Source organism: Lactuca virosa, chromosome 9, assembly GCF_052849685.1.
Source record: "Lactuca virosa cultivar CGN04683 chromosome 9, Lactuca_virosa_CGN04683_v6, whole genome shotgun sequence".
NCBI lineage: Eukaryota > Viridiplantae > Streptophyta > Magnoliopsida > Asterales > Asteraceae > Lactuca > Lactuca virosa.
In genome coordinates this window covers 149,010,462-149,026,204 of record NC_136434.1, presented here as the reverse complement: position 1 = coordinate 149,026,204, position 15,743 = coordinate 149,010,462, and the positions used below count along the sequence as shown (strand labels likewise).

General features: G+C 32.2%; 2 protein-coding genes across 2 annotated transcripts; one reads left to right on the top strand and one right to left on the bottom strand.

The window, feature by feature from the left end:
• The first annotated feature begins 2,176 nt into the window (after positions 1 to 2,176).
• On the top strand, positions 2,177 to 4,579 carry LOC145136085 (uncharacterized). Its single transcript, XM_079070279.1, has 4 exons — positions 2,177 to 2,624; positions 2,707 to 2,767; positions 2,922 to 3,066; positions 4,097 to 4,579. Exons 1-4 carry the CDS (start codon positions 2,390 to 2,392, stop codon positions 4,349 to 4,351), a joined length of 696 nt encoding a protein of 231 aa, XP_078926405.1. The 5' UTR covers positions 2,177 to 2,389; the 3' UTR covers positions 4,352 to 4,579.
• Positions 4,580 to 4,685: 106 nt separating this feature from the next.
• Positions 4,686 to 5,766, bottom strand: LOC145136084 (chlorophyll a-b binding protein CP24 10A, chloroplastic). The gene is made up of 2 exons (XM_079070278.1): positions 5,444 to 5,766; positions 4,686 to 5,314 (listed from the first exon to the last, which is right to left on the bottom strand). Exons 1-2 carry the CDS (start codon positions 5,665 to 5,667, stop codon positions 4,765 to 4,767), a joined length of 774 nt encoding a protein of 257 aa, XP_078926404.1. The 5' UTR covers positions 5,668 to 5,766; the 3' UTR covers positions 4,686 to 4,764.
• Positions 5,767 to 15,743: the final 9,977 nt, after the last annotated feature.

Here is a 15,743-nt window from a genome sequence, read left to right as displayed (position 1 = left end):
AGAAATTAAAAAAAAAAAAAAAAAAAAAAAATCATACAAACGACATGGCCTTTTCGTGGAATTAGTGAACTTTTTAATCGTGAAAAAAGATAATTATCTTAAACTATAAACTCTCTATCTAATGGTTGTGGTGGGGCACTTAGTGGTGGTTTAGCTAGGTTATGCGATCTACTATAGTAGTCAACAATTGTGGCCAAGTGAAGGCTTAAGTTTTAATGCAAGGTGAAGGCGACTTATAGTCCTTCTCCTTCCTAATATGGATATTAGGTTAGGGGTTGGGAGGGTGAAAATTTTCTAATACAAGACGAAGGGTATACAAGATAATATTCAAAGTGATGGTGGGAGAAGATCCATAATGTTTAAATTTCTTTAGTTTGGATACCATAAACAATATTGAGAATAATTTGGTTGTTTTCGCATTGATTAATAACCAACCATGTATTATAGATACTTCCTAAGGTATAACAAGACTTATAGAATAAGTACTACACTAATTATTTATTTTATGTAATATCTATAGATTACAAATTTAAGTAAGTTTAATAAATAATAATAATAATAATTTTAATACATAAAACTAAATGTAAATATTAAATATTCACATATTAAACACAAATAAAAAGTTTAAATGAAAATAATGATCACCTCATAATATGCATTTTTTTTTGTTAATACTATGTTTGGTAGATTAGTTGAAAAGTTAGTTATTAACTAAAAAGTTAGCTGTAACTGAAAAGCCAACTGATAGATAGTGATAATTAAAAAAATAGTTGGTAGTTTAAAAATTAACTAATAAAAAATAATGTTTGAAAAATTAGATGATAAACTAGCCGTAAGATATAAGATAGCATAAAAGAGTATTTTAAACAAAACAATTATATACATTTTGAGTTACCGAACATAACAACTAAAATCTTGAAAAATAAAATAGCTTATAAGGTCGTTGTAACTTGGCAAACACAATTTAAAATGTATAACTTTTAAGATGCTAAGTTGTTTTTTCACGGAACAAGGTAATTATACTTGATTAGAATAGTTAATTTGGAACAAAATCTAAAAAATATATAATATATTGAATATAAATAAATAACAAATAACTTAAATAATAGTAAAACAATAACAACTGATTACTATATAATGACATTTAGAGGTGTTTGAGATTTCTTTTCAAAACAACTTAGGTCCCGTTTGATACGCATCTTTCCAGGTCCAAAGAGATCTTTCTGGCTGAATGGACCGGAAAGACTGTTTGATTTGCATAAAAAATGAGTCTTTCCCGGTAAGATATGTCTTTCCCAGAAAGCCTCAAAATCATATCTTTCTGGTTGAATGGGCTGGAAAGACAATTATGCACCAAACCCCGTCTCTTTCTTTCTTTTTTGGATTATTAATTTTTTTAAATAACTTTTTTTAAAATTTATTTTTTATTGAATTATTACTTTTTTTCATCATTCAGCACAGTCAATCAGATGTACAATCAAACAGCATGATTTCTTTCCCAGTCAGAAAACTTTTCCAGACAGCACTTTACCAAACAGCACTTTCCCAGACAGAAACTATCAAACAGGACCTTATTGATTTATTGATTTTTTTTAAAAACCAATAAGTTAAAAAAATTTATTTAAGTCAAAATTATTTTTCAAAATAGTTTTTTAAAACTTTAAAAATGATATTTTAAAAAACATGTAAAACTTAACTTTTTAAAACTCATTTTAGTTTTTTTAACTACAATAGCTTTAAAAATGAGATTTTAAACCAAATATTTTTTAACTTATTGATTTATTGCTTTTATCACTACAAAAACTAATCAAAACATTTTTATAACTCATTTTACTACCATGATAAGTCAATAAACACTTTACCCAAAAACATTTTTAGAGTTCAAAAAACGATCCCAAACAACATTAGAGGTTATTTGATATGTTTTTTAGTAGGTCGATAAAATGTTGAATTTAAGTCCTTAAAATTCAAACTATTGGATATCTCATTTAAAAGTCTCTAAATCGATCAAGACTGCTCCAAATTGTCTGTTACTCGATCAGATGAACTATAAAATAACCCTCAAACTTTTTTCTAAATTGTCTCTTACTCAATCAGATGAACTATAAAATAACCCTCAAACTTTTTTAAATATTTACTGTAAGTTTTTCGACCCGGTTTATATCCGCTCCAAAGTCCCACTCTCACCCACTTTCTACTTGTCATAGAACCCAAACACTCCAAAGTACAAACACTAACACTCTCGGTATCTCCGCCTTCTTCACTCCAACCACCGAACTACCTCCGCTGTCTGCAGCTCCTCCACATCGTTATTCTCGCCTTCTTCCACCTCAAATACCCATAAATCCAAAACCACACTCGTTTATCATTTCTGTTATCATCCCTCTAAATGGCTTCCTCAGCTCTTGCTCATTCACTCATCTCTCCACTCAATTCTCATTCCCCGATCTCTAATCGAACCCCTAAAACCCTCTCTGTATCTTCCTTCAATGGGTTTTCTATCCCAAGGATCTCCAGATCCCCTCTGGTATCTAACCAATTGAAGACAACCCACACCAGTTTAATCGCCAACTGTGCTTCAACTGCTAGTGATAGCTCAAAAGATGAAACCCCAATTGAACTCAGTAAGCCGTTTTTCCTTTTCAAATTATAAAAACCATGTTTTCATTTCACAGTTTTTCTCTCTAACATCTCCAATCGTTTCAGGGTTCCCTGCATTTCCTACTGTTGTTGATATCAATCAGATTCGTGAGATTTTGCCACACCGGTTTGTACTTTACTTGACGTATTTCATTGAATTGTTTGATTTCTGATCCGGGTTTCGTTTGTTTGCTTGTGCAAAACTAAGTCCTGCTTTAATTTGTTTGTAGAAATTTTGATGCATTGATTTCTATTGGTTTTTTTTTTTTTGGTTGTTGCAGATTTCCATTTCTTTTGGTGGACAGGGTGATTGAGTACAATCCAGGAGTTTCAGCAGTTGGCATCAAGAATGTGACCATCAATGACAACTTTTTCCCTGGTCATTTTCCTGATAGACCAATTATGCCTGGTGTTCTTATGGTTGAGGTACATCCTTAAAAATCTTGTTCACGTTTACTGTTATATGTGTAGTATATATATGTTTTCTGGGTGTTCAGATTAAAATCCAAGTCTTTTTGAAAATCTTGTGTGAATATTGTACTTTTGAGCTCATAATTTATATGGTTTCTTGCCATTTTTATGTAAAAATTATTGCTTTGGTACTTTTTGGGTGATTTTAATAAGTTTTTAAATTAAAGAAAAACAAAGAGGTAAAAAAGTACTGCTTTGCATTGTAATTAAAGATTTAAAGGTCTGCTTATAATCACTATCTGAATACTGAATCCATCAAGAAGATCGACACTTTATGTTTTGGATAAAACCTAGCATCCCCCTAACCAATGTTGGATTAAGCACTTAATTTAGTGAAAATATTTTATTGTTAGTTAAACATCTTAAATATCTGAAATGTTATAGACCCATATCACTGATTATCATCTGCAAGATTCATCTATTTTTGAGGGGTACTTCAGATATTTGACTAGTAGCCAAACACTTAATTAGACATGGAATTTGTAGCATTTTAGCAAGGAACCAATGATATTATCCAATAAACTTTTAAAATCTGCAAAGATTAGTGGAAAATAAAAATCGACTTAAATCATTTTCTTTTCTTTCTTCCTGTATAAGTGACAAATGTGTTGTTTCTTTTTTCTACTTAATGGACTTAACATATATAGCACTTAATCTAGTAAACTATATACAAGTGTTTCTTTTTGACTTAATGCAAAAAAGAACAATTTAATAGAGAAAGTCAGCGAAACGAGGCTTTCCCATTATCTCTCAACATTTTACAAATTTTTCCTTATTCATTTTTCCCTTCCAATTTCCTCAATGCGCCTCATTTTCTCAAATATCTTTCAAGCATATCATTTAAATGCAACAAACATCAATGTAAATTAATTGATTTATTTATTATATAATTATATTACATCCTTGTACCTTGAAAAAATTTATCCAATTATAGCAATGTCTATAATAAACTAATATATAAAAGTACATTGCTATTTTTTTGTAGGCAATGGCACAAGTTGGTGGTTTGGTAATGCTACAACCGGAAGTGGGCGGCTCACGTGACAGTTTCTTCTTCGCCGGAATTGACAAGGTGAGGTTCAGAAAACCGGTGGTGGCCGGAGACACTTTGGTCATGAGAATGACACTCACAAAGCTTCAAAAACGGTTTGGAATTGCAAAGATGGATGGAAAGGCGTATGTGGGAGGTGAGGTGGTTTGTGAGGGTGAGTTCTTGATGGCTATGGGTAGCAGCGAGTGATGTTTTTTTCGTTTATTGTAATATTTGGAAAGTCGAAATTTTGAATATTTTCGACTTTTGAGTTAATTTAAGTTGTTCTTATTGCTTTTTTAGTAGAACTTGTATCAAGTAAATGAATCAATGGGGGTTCTTGTAACACCCTTTTGTTAAATGTAATCTTGATATCTTAATGTTTTCAAGGGTGAAATTGTATGGGAGATAATGCTTACATCCCGGTGTTTTGTTTCACATTGCTCCATCTTTTTTGGTAGGACAAAAAATTGATATTTTTGTTCCACTAACTAATATATGTTAAATAAAGAAGCATTTGCAACTATAAATAACATATGAATGATGAATTAAGGTTTGAGTTTGTTGGATATATCTAAATAAATAAATTTACATGTTACATAATAACACAACCATATTTCCTCTTATAACCCAAGAGCACCAAGTGGAGTCTTTCCTTGCCCTGCCTCAAAGTAAAAAATCAACATTGCCACCATTGCAAGTCTTGCATGTTTAATTTCAGCCAATTTCAATCTATCAAGCTTCTCGGTATCCGGAATATAAACCCCATTATTAAGCGTACCCGCAAACGCTAACGGGTCGAAGAATTTACCACCCGGATAACCTTGTTCTCCTGTAAAGTTAGCAAAATTCTCAGCGGTTTTGGACCATGGGGTGGCCCAGTCAACAGACTGTGATTCAGGGTTGAAAAAGTCAACCCATCTCTTGCTCTCCACCCAACCCATCAGCAGAAGTTGGGTTCCGAGCAGAGATCCGAAAGAAAATGGAGCGATCGCACCCGGGTCGGCTCCGGCTTCGAACCATGGGATGCCGCTCCATGCCTGACCCACAAAGATACCAAGAACCGCCGCCATGGCCCACCGCCCGTGGATAAGCTCTGCTTCCCGGTACCATTTTAGGAACGCCGGATCTTTTCCTAGGCCTAGCGGGTCGAACCCGTAGTCTCCCGGGAGCCTGTAGTCAAACGGAATTTAGTAAAAAATCGGTAAAAAAGAAGTAAAAGAAATAGGTGAATCACAGTTATGAATTCTTAGGTGGGACAGTATAAGTATTTGATCAGACATAGAGAGGAAGAGAACTTACGAGCCATCGAGCCACTCGGGGTCGATCAAATTGCCGCCACCTTTAACGGCGGGGATCCAAGATTTCTTGGGAGCAACGGCGGCTGTGATGACTAACCGCCTAGGAGCGGCTGGCACTGTGGCACCAGCGGTGGGTGCAGATAACATGGTCTGGCTCCTCTTTCCGCCAGACAAGAAGGGTGATCCTAATCCATTAAGGACAGCAGCAGAGGAGGCAGCTGCCATTGTTGCTGAGCAAATAAGGTGGTTGACGGTGGTATTGGTGGTGACTGAGTGTGTTTGTGTGTGTGTGTTAGTGAATTGGGTATGAAATTATATGGGGATATTGATATATCAATAGGAAAGAAGTGAATGGTGCCAGGTAGGATGAACTGAAATCTTGGATAGATTTTTGGCCAATCAGATGAAAGGATGTTGATTTCCATCTGTACCCTCCATCCACTTGTATCATTATTCTTGTGGTGCCCAATTTAAAGTCTTGCGTTCTCGAATCTACTCTTATTCATGGGCTTGGTTTTGATGTTTGGGGTTGCAAGGTGTTCGGCTCGGAATACTTTAACCCAAATTTCATACTTATACATTGTGGTAATTAATGTAAAAAAATAATTATTATTTAAGAGAAAAGATGATTTAATTTGTGTTAGTTTTACCTAACAGATGGCAGTGTTACGACAATTAATTTGCTTAAAATGAGAAGAATCGTTTTTCTGCTTGCCAAACATGGATATGTAACATGTAAAGGGTATAGTATTGTGCTACAAAATATTTTGAAAAAGAAAACAAAAGAGAAAAAGGAGAGTTTGTGTGTGTTCGACTTGTAAATTTTGAGAGTTTCTAGCTTTTAAGAAAAAATTTCGTTCGGCAGTAGGAGAGGTTAGCAACGACGTGTTTTCTGTAAGTCATTTTTATACAGTTTTACATGTTTTAAAAGCTTCAAGGCTTCCAACTACTTTTGTTGAAAATTAGTATATAAATGGAAGTTACAACTTCTAACTACTAACTAGTTTTTTCGAACACTCCTATGCATATAAAAGCTACAACAAGTTAGTTTTGCCGAAAAGGAAAAAAAAAGGTAAGTAACAAAATAAAGAAAGAAAAATAGACAAGCCACCTACAACCACCTTTTTCTAAAGGTTTAATATTATACATGTTCGAGGAATTATATATATATATATATATATATATATATATATATATATATATATATATATATATATATATATATATATATATATATATATATATATATAGGGAAGAGTTATTTGGAAAACAAAAAAACTTTAAAAATCATAAAAATACATAAAAAAATAATTAGAGATCACAAAAACTTTTTTTTGATTTTTTTATGAAAAAATCGCAACTTTTTTAATAAAATCGTTGAAAAAAAATCAATTTTTTTTATAAAAAAAAATTGGTTTTTTTTCAAAAAAATTTTCAGCAATTTTGTAGTAAAAGCTGCGATTTTTTCATAAAAAATTTAAAAAAAAAGTTTTGTGATCTTTAAGTATTTTTTTAATGCATTTTTAGTGTTTTTTTGTTTTTCCATAGAACCTAAACCTATATATATATATATATATATATATATATATATATATATATATATATATATATATATATATATATATATGGAAGCGTTCAATCAATCGAGAACATTTCTTATTCCGAGAACATTTGAGAACAAATTTAAACCACACATTTTTTAAAATTAAGATCATCAAATAATATTAATATAAATAAAACATAAGTAAAATATTAAAAAATCTACTGACGAACACCACCCACCACCTAAACAACACCACCACCCACCACCCGTCACCGCCACACATCCCCCCCACCCCCACCCACCACCCACGAAAACCACCACCGGCCACTGCTAACCACGACCACCACCTACCATTCATCACCACCACCACCATCACCACCTCCCTCACCCACCGCCCAACAAAACCACCACCCACTCACCACCATCACCACCCACCACAACCACCACCCAAACAACACCACCACCCCACCCACCACCCACCACGTACCACTACCTATCACCACTACCCGCCACCGCCACCTACTACCACCAACCACCACCCACCACCAGCACCACCACCATCACCATCATCTACCACCATCACCACCAAACAACACCACAAGCCTCCACTACCCATCACCCACTAACCACCAAAACCACCACCCATCCCGACCACCACCACCACCACCACCCATCACCATTACCCACCAACCCACAACCACCCACCACCCTTACACCTCACCACTACCCACCACCACCACTACCACCACCACCTACCACCCAACACCACCAAATCTCCACCACCTACAACCACCACCACCACCATATGTGATTAAATGCATATATTCACATGTGACTAAATACATGAGAACAACTATTAAATCGAAAACGTGAAAACAAATCTTGTCCATATAAATCATATGTGATTAGATGCATATAATTACATTTGATTATATGTATTTAATCATATGTGATTTATATGGACAATATTTGTTTTCGTGTTATTGATTCAATAATTGTTCTCGTGTATTTAATCACATGTGATTATATATATATATATATATCTAATCGCATATGATTTATATAGACAAGATTTGTTTTCTCGTTCTCAATTCAATATTTTATCTCATGTATTTAATCATATGTGATTATATGTATTTAATCACATATGATTTAGTTGAAAAAAATTCGTTTTTGCATTTTTTTATTCAATAGTTGTTCTCGTGTATTTAATCACATGTGATTATTTATATTTAATCTCATACAATTTATATATACACAAAAGGGGTAGATAGTACCCATTTAGGGTTTCATCCTCCAGCTCCAACTCGTCGAGTTGGTCACTTAAACACGTGACCCAATCTGTGCCTACTCGACGAGTCAGGGCATCCAACTGGTCGAGTCGACCTTAAAAATTGGAAATATAAGACTGAAAAGTTTATACCTGAGAGTCGGGGTGTTACATCCGGTTTATCTCAACCGGTACGAGGATTATTTCACCCCTACCACTACCACGTAATAACATATCATAAACATACTGCTAGGCATAAATGGGTACTATCTACCCCTTCGGTCTCTTCCACCAGTAACTGGGGACTATTTCATCCCTCCTACCACTATCACATAATATCATAGCATTCTAGCACATAATGCATAATAGATAGTGGCATACCAGACAATTAACACAAAGACAATCGTCTTAACTACAAAAAACTACTAGTAGGTCGGCATTGGTGCCTTCAACCCACTTCTACTGGAAGGTAACTCACCTCAATGTCGTTAAGTAGCTGAACTGTCCTCGGCTCTGGAATCAACTCCTCTCAAACTCCTACACATAAAAATCTCCTTTAATTACCTTTTCATACTCATAGCCCCTTTAAGGGTCAACTCTGGTCAAAGTCCAAGACAAAGTCAACCTTCTGGTCAAAGTCAACGTACTAGTCAAAGTCAACATCCTGGCTGACTCAACTTGCCGAGTTGGTTCATCAACTCGTCGAGTCGGTCCATCAACTCGTCGAGTTCCATGATCCATAAAACCCTGGAAATCTCGATCCAACTCGTCGAGTTCTTTCATGAACTCGTCGAGTTCCCCCTCATAACAGAGTCGGGATATTTCACTCACAACTCGCCGAGTTCCTCCTTGAACTCGTCGAGTTCTTCAATCTTCAAAACCCAAAAACTATGGCCAACTCGTTGAGTAATCTCCTAGACTCGACGAGTTTGCTCAGTAACAGAAAAGGTTGGGGGACCACGACCCAACTCGCCGAGTTGGATGAACAATTCGTCGAGTCCCCCTTAGTCTAAATCCATTCAGTCACTTCCAATCGAGTTCAATGCTTCCAAACCATAGATCTGGTCCCCTATGACTAAGTTACCACGTAAAGTTGCTAACTTTACGTTCATGCATGGTGTCATGAAGCTAGAAACACCAAAACTAAGCTATATAAGAGGTTTAGGGCATGGGGAAGGGCCAAGGCTGGATAAAGCTGGCAACTTTAAGCCTCATAAGCTCATGAGTGTCTAGATCTGAAGTCACAACTTCATGATACACTCAAATCCCGAAAATGACTTCAATATGGCCCAAAAGTGACAACATACTACCCTAAATGAAGATCTAAGTAATAGAAAGCCAAGGTATCAACTTTATACCTCAAATGAGTCAGAAATGCAGCTCAAACTCCGGATCTACTATCTTCCTCTTGAACCCCCAAGCTTCTCCTTCCTTCTCAAGCTTCAAAATCACAAAGAACACACAACAATGGCTCAAAACACTCAAAAGTGGATTAGGGTTTTGTGGCTAGGGTTTGGGGTGATGGAGGCTGCAAATGAGGCAAACCTTTGGAGGTTAAGGTGTTTAAATAGGGTGCAAAACCCTGAAAATTAGGGTTTCACTCTGGCAGCCCTACTCGTCGAGTTGAGGCTCTCAACTCGTCGAGTAGACTTCAAGTCCCGCGTCCAAATTCCATTCCTACTCGACGAGTTTGGGCCTCCACCTCGTCGAGTCCCCTTGCAAAAATGAATAATTTGATTTAAATTACATACCAGGATCCGGACGTTACATCTACCTTTATAGTCGGCTACTAGTAATTCAACTTCATATGTAAATACAACTTAGTGCTGGGAGAACGAAGTATAAAGATCGCCAAGATTCTTCTATAAAAAGATCTTGAATACCCTCGTACTCTAATACTTAAATCGACTCTAAAAGACTTTTTACGCTATGATGTCATCCTCAAAGATTAATGTTTTGTTCAAGATCTAATATTTCATGTTTTAATATGCTAAGGCTTTAGCTTGAGCTTATTTGATCCTTTTAATAACCATTAAGACCATATTTATCTGCAGAGATCTAACCATTCTTTGTTTAGTTGTTATTATTATTATTATTATTATTATTATTATTAAGCCCATCTACTACAATATTATATCTAACAAAATGGTAAAGTAGCTCATAGTCATGATATTTTTATTCCAACGATTTGTAAGAACATAAATAGAAGTATGCTATAAACATGATAGGCTTTTTGATAACATTGTTGTTGTTTCTTATTGTCAAACCGTGCAAAAAAAACATAAATTCAAATTCATTATGATGTAATTATTTTGGTTTCCTTATGACTTCTTACTAGTATGTATAAGATAATAGATTGCTTTTATGACTCAAATGACAATTAAACAAGAATATATAGAGAATACCTAAACCCTAATCGGTATTAACATAATACTAATCACTAATACCCCATGCAGTTTGATCGGGATAAGATGATTAAACTGGAAAAATAAACAAAAGAACAAAACATAAAAACATAGATGAAGACATTGACAACAACGATGGAAAAGCTCTGACGATGGCGGCTAACAGTGACTGCTCGTCGGAGAAGAAGAGAGAAGAAGCGACGACCAGAGGCAATTTCGTTGTAGAAGAATAGAAGAGCAAAGACCAGAGTCGGTTTTGTTGTAGAAGGGGATGGAGAGAGAGAGGGAAAGAGAGAGCGAGAGCGAGAGAGAGATAGATAGATAGATAGATAGATAGATAGATAGATAGATAGATAGATAGATAGATAGATAGATAGATAGATAGATAGATAGATAGAGAGAGATAGAGAGATAGAGAGAGAGATGCCTGTAGACCAGAGGCTGCCCGACGGAGAAGATACCATCAGAGGGAGGCATCAAAAACATTGAACGAGGCTGATTCGAAAAAGAGATTTGGAGAAGAAGAGGACAGTTAATGATAGGATCCATCTGAAGAGGAGATAGAAGGCTTGAAGTCAGGGGCCATTCGAAGAGGAGGCAAAGAATACGATGAAGTAGAAAAAACTGAAGAAGGAGCTCTGGTTTGGTGCCGGTGGCTGTATTATTATTTAGGAGGAAAAAGAAGAAAGGGAAAAATATTAAGCATTATGAAGGCACCTCCGATGACTATTACAGAAGGTTGCCAGAGGTGGAGGCTGGCAACTGTAGGTTGTGGTTAGTAGTAAGGTTTTAATCTAGAGCTCTAATACCATATAAGATAATAGATTGCTTTTATGACTCAAATAACAATTTTATATATTTATATATATATATATATATATATATATATATATATATATATATATATATATATATATATATATATAATATCTAAAACCTAAGGACCTACATAAACCCTATTGAATATTAATATAACCTTTATCACTAACAATATAGTTTTTAATATATTCAATTGTTCCAAAAAAAACCACATTAAATTAACAATTGTGAGGTGTTCTAAGATAATTTACATAATTCGTTACTATTCTTAAAGCTAATATCAAGTGGGGTGTTTATTGGAGATTTTAGTGTTATCAACATATTTTAGTGTAGTTAGTATTGCTATCGAGACATGCTGAGTTATGTTTGCTATCTGAGATTGGAGGAGTGGGATGCACACTTGGAGTGTCAAATGTGAATTTAAGAATACGGGGATTGGGGGGCAACGCCCCTGGCATGGTCTAGGGGCAGAGCCCTTTGCGGAGTCTAAGGGGCAGAGCCCTTGGCAATGCTATAGCAAGAAAGACTCCAACCATGCATTTCTTGACAAAATCAGGTATGACATCATGATGATGTCATAAGTTGGTTATGTCTTATAACCAACCCATTTTGACGCCAAAAGGGAAGTTAACCAACTTCCAACCGTATTCTTCCATTTATATAAGGATGATGAATGTTCCGAAAATGGGTAAACGGGTTGAAACATATATACTCGAAATATATCATATAATCTCTCTGTCTCTCTAAAAGCGCATCAAACAAATGTATTATGTGTTTCTCAATTCGAATTAAGTCTATAATTTAGATTGATTTTTTTCTTGGATTAGTCGATTTCTGAATTTGTGTACCACAGACAATGATAAATTTCAGATTTCAAAAAGTATTGGAAAACACGATCCTAACTTAATCTGATTTCCTAATACTATAAAGTGTTATCCAACTTAATCTAATAGAGTTAAAACTATTTGAAAATACATTTTACAAAATAAAGAAAATAAATTATTTATCTTAAAAAAACATGACTTTTTTATTTTTATTTTTATTATTTTTAATGTTTTGCATTTGCAGTGGACCTCTCTTCAAAACGTGTGTCTGTTTTTGTGAAAACTCAAACGGATGATTATTTTGTTAGATTATCATCCGACATCCATTTCTTTTTTGTGATTTTCTCTTATAATTATTGTTTATAAGTTAGAAATGTAATTTTGTTTGAAAAAAAGGTCTTTATCAAATAATTGATATCGACAAATTCAAACTAAAAGTCACATCTAAAGTCCACTTATGGTGAATTACTTAGTACGTTAAAGATTCGTGACATCTTTATATGGTATAGTCAAATTTTATATAAAATCTATATTAAAAGCATTATAATATAGTATAGTTTATTAATAAATCCTAAAAATCATCAAACTCCAAGATAATGTTTGTAGAAACAGAGTCATGTGTGTTCTATTATAATAAATGAAAAATCTATTGTGTTACATATTAATTTTTTTTCTTTTATGAATTTTGACATTTATCATTTTGTAGTATTTTCGAAATAAATAATTTTAACATATCAATTTGTACAATTTTTTTTTATTTTTTAATATTAAAAAGCCAGATAATACTTTTACTTATATATAATCATTAAATGTAATGAACATTATAATAAATTTCAATAAATACATTTCTTTATTTTATTATTTTAAAAAATATTGAATGTTTACACCTTAATATTTAATTTTTTTTTTGGTAATCAACTTGTATAACATACAATCATCACACCTAATAAGAAATATACTGTTATAGTCGATAATTGTGAAATTCACGAATACAAAAATAGTCCCCTATGCAACCATACTATTTTTTATTTACAATCATTCATTTCAATATAAACCACTTCTATAGTATAACCATTAGTGGTTTTTAAAACCTACGTTTATAATAACCATTTTCTTTATAAAATACTCTGTAGCGTTGTAACAAAACAAATAAAACAAATAAAACATTTAGTATTTTTTATTTCATTTTTTATTGGCACTTATTACAAATCATACTTTAATTGCAAGTATTTTTAATTAGGATTAAAAACATTTAATAATTTAATTATATGATTAGCAATTATGTGTTTTACATAAGTTATATATCAAAATTAAATATTACGTTTTAGTGGATGTATATTGACATCTGAATCATAGATCATAAAATATCCCGTCCCAAGCGTTCGGTTCTTAGAATATGTTTAACGAATTAACCGAAAAACTATCTCATAAAAAATAGTTGATATATGAAAAGCTAGTTGCTAGATGTTAAAAAATTTTGCATTTGCAGTGGACCTCTCTTCAAAATGTGTGTCTGTTTTTGTGAAAACTCAAACGGATGATTATTTTGTTAGATTATCATCCGACATCCATTTTTTTTTTGTGATTTTCTCTTATAATTATTGTTTATAAGTTAGAAATGTAATTTTGTTTGAAAAAAAGATCTTTATCAAATAATTGATATCGACAAATTCAAACTAAAAGTCACATATAAAGTCCATTTATGGTGAATTACTTAGTACGTTAAAGATTCGTGGCATCTTTATATGGTATAGTCAAATTTTATATAAAATCTATATTAAAAGCATTATAATATAGTATAGTTTATTAATAAATCCTACAAATCATCAAACTCCAAGATAATGTTTGTAGAAACAGAGTCATGTGTGTTCTATTATAATAAATAAAAATCTATTGTGTTACATATTAATTTTTTTTCTTTTATGAATTTTGACATTTATCATTTTGTAGTATTTTCGAAATAAATAATTTTAACATATCAATTTGTACAATTTTTTTTATTTTTTAATATTAAAAAGTCAGATAATACTTTTACTTATATATAATCATTAAATGTAATGAACATTATAATAAATTTCAATAAATACATTTCTTTAGTTTTTTTATTTTAAAAAATATTGAATATTTACACCTTAATATTTAATTTTTTTTTTGGTAATCAACTTGTATAACATACAAGCATCACACCTAATAAAAAATATACTGTTATAGTCGATAATTGTGAAATTCACGAATACGAAAATAGTCCCCTATGCAACCATACTATTTTTTATTTACAATCATTCATTTCAATATAAACCACTTCTATAGTATAACCATTAGTGGTTTTTAAAACCTACGTTTATAATAACCATTTTCTCTATAAAATACTCTGTAGCGTTGTAACAAAACAAATAAAACAAATAAAACATTTAGTATTTTTTATTTCACTTTTTATTGGCACGTATTACAAATCATACTTTAATTGCAAGTATTTTTAATTAGGATTAAAAACATTTAATAATTTAATTATATGATTAGCAATTATGTGTTTTACATAAGTTATATATCAAAATTAAATATTACGTTTTAGTGGATGTATATTGACATTTGAATCATAAATCATACTATATCCCGTCCCAAGCGTTCGGTTCTTAGAATATGTTTAACGAATTAACCGAAAAACTATCTCATAAAAATAAAAAATAGTTGATATATGAAAAGCTAGTTGCTAGATGTTAAAAAATTATAATTCATACAGCTAACTTATAAGTTAGTTGAAATATGTAAATGACATAAAAAACATGTAAACTATTGATTTTTTTTTTCATAATTAATAAATGGTATATTTAACAGAATTTTAAAAAATCTCAACAACCACGTTTAGTCCGAATAGTTTTTTAAAAATCTAGTACACAAGTTAATTTTTGATTTGCCAATCAAAGCCTTAGGTTTTCTCTTTATTTAGAAAGAAGAAAATAATTAAATTTAGTATTTTATTTGTATTTCAACTTGAAAAGAAAAGAAATTAATATTTATAAGTTTGTCTTACTATTTAAATATTTGATGATCAGAGAAAGTGTATTAACCAAGGTTTTAAATAGCTTGCAATAACTCCAAGACTTGTACTTAACGCCAAGATTTATTAAAATGTCGTCGTAAGTTATATATGTATATAAAAATGAATAATAGTAGAAAATACATATAAAAATATTAATTATATACAAAATTGTCATCTTAAGTCACGCCTTACAAACAACATTGTTCGTAAAACTTAAGGTTTGACATTGCCGTCAAGTCACGACTAACATTATTTAGAACATTAGTATTTACCATATTTAAAGAAAGAAGATAAAACAAGAGAAATATTTTTGTTTTTCCAAAAACTATAACTGAATTTAGTAAAATTTCGGAAGCCTTATTTATTTGTTGACCTATAAATAATAATTACTTAGAATTTA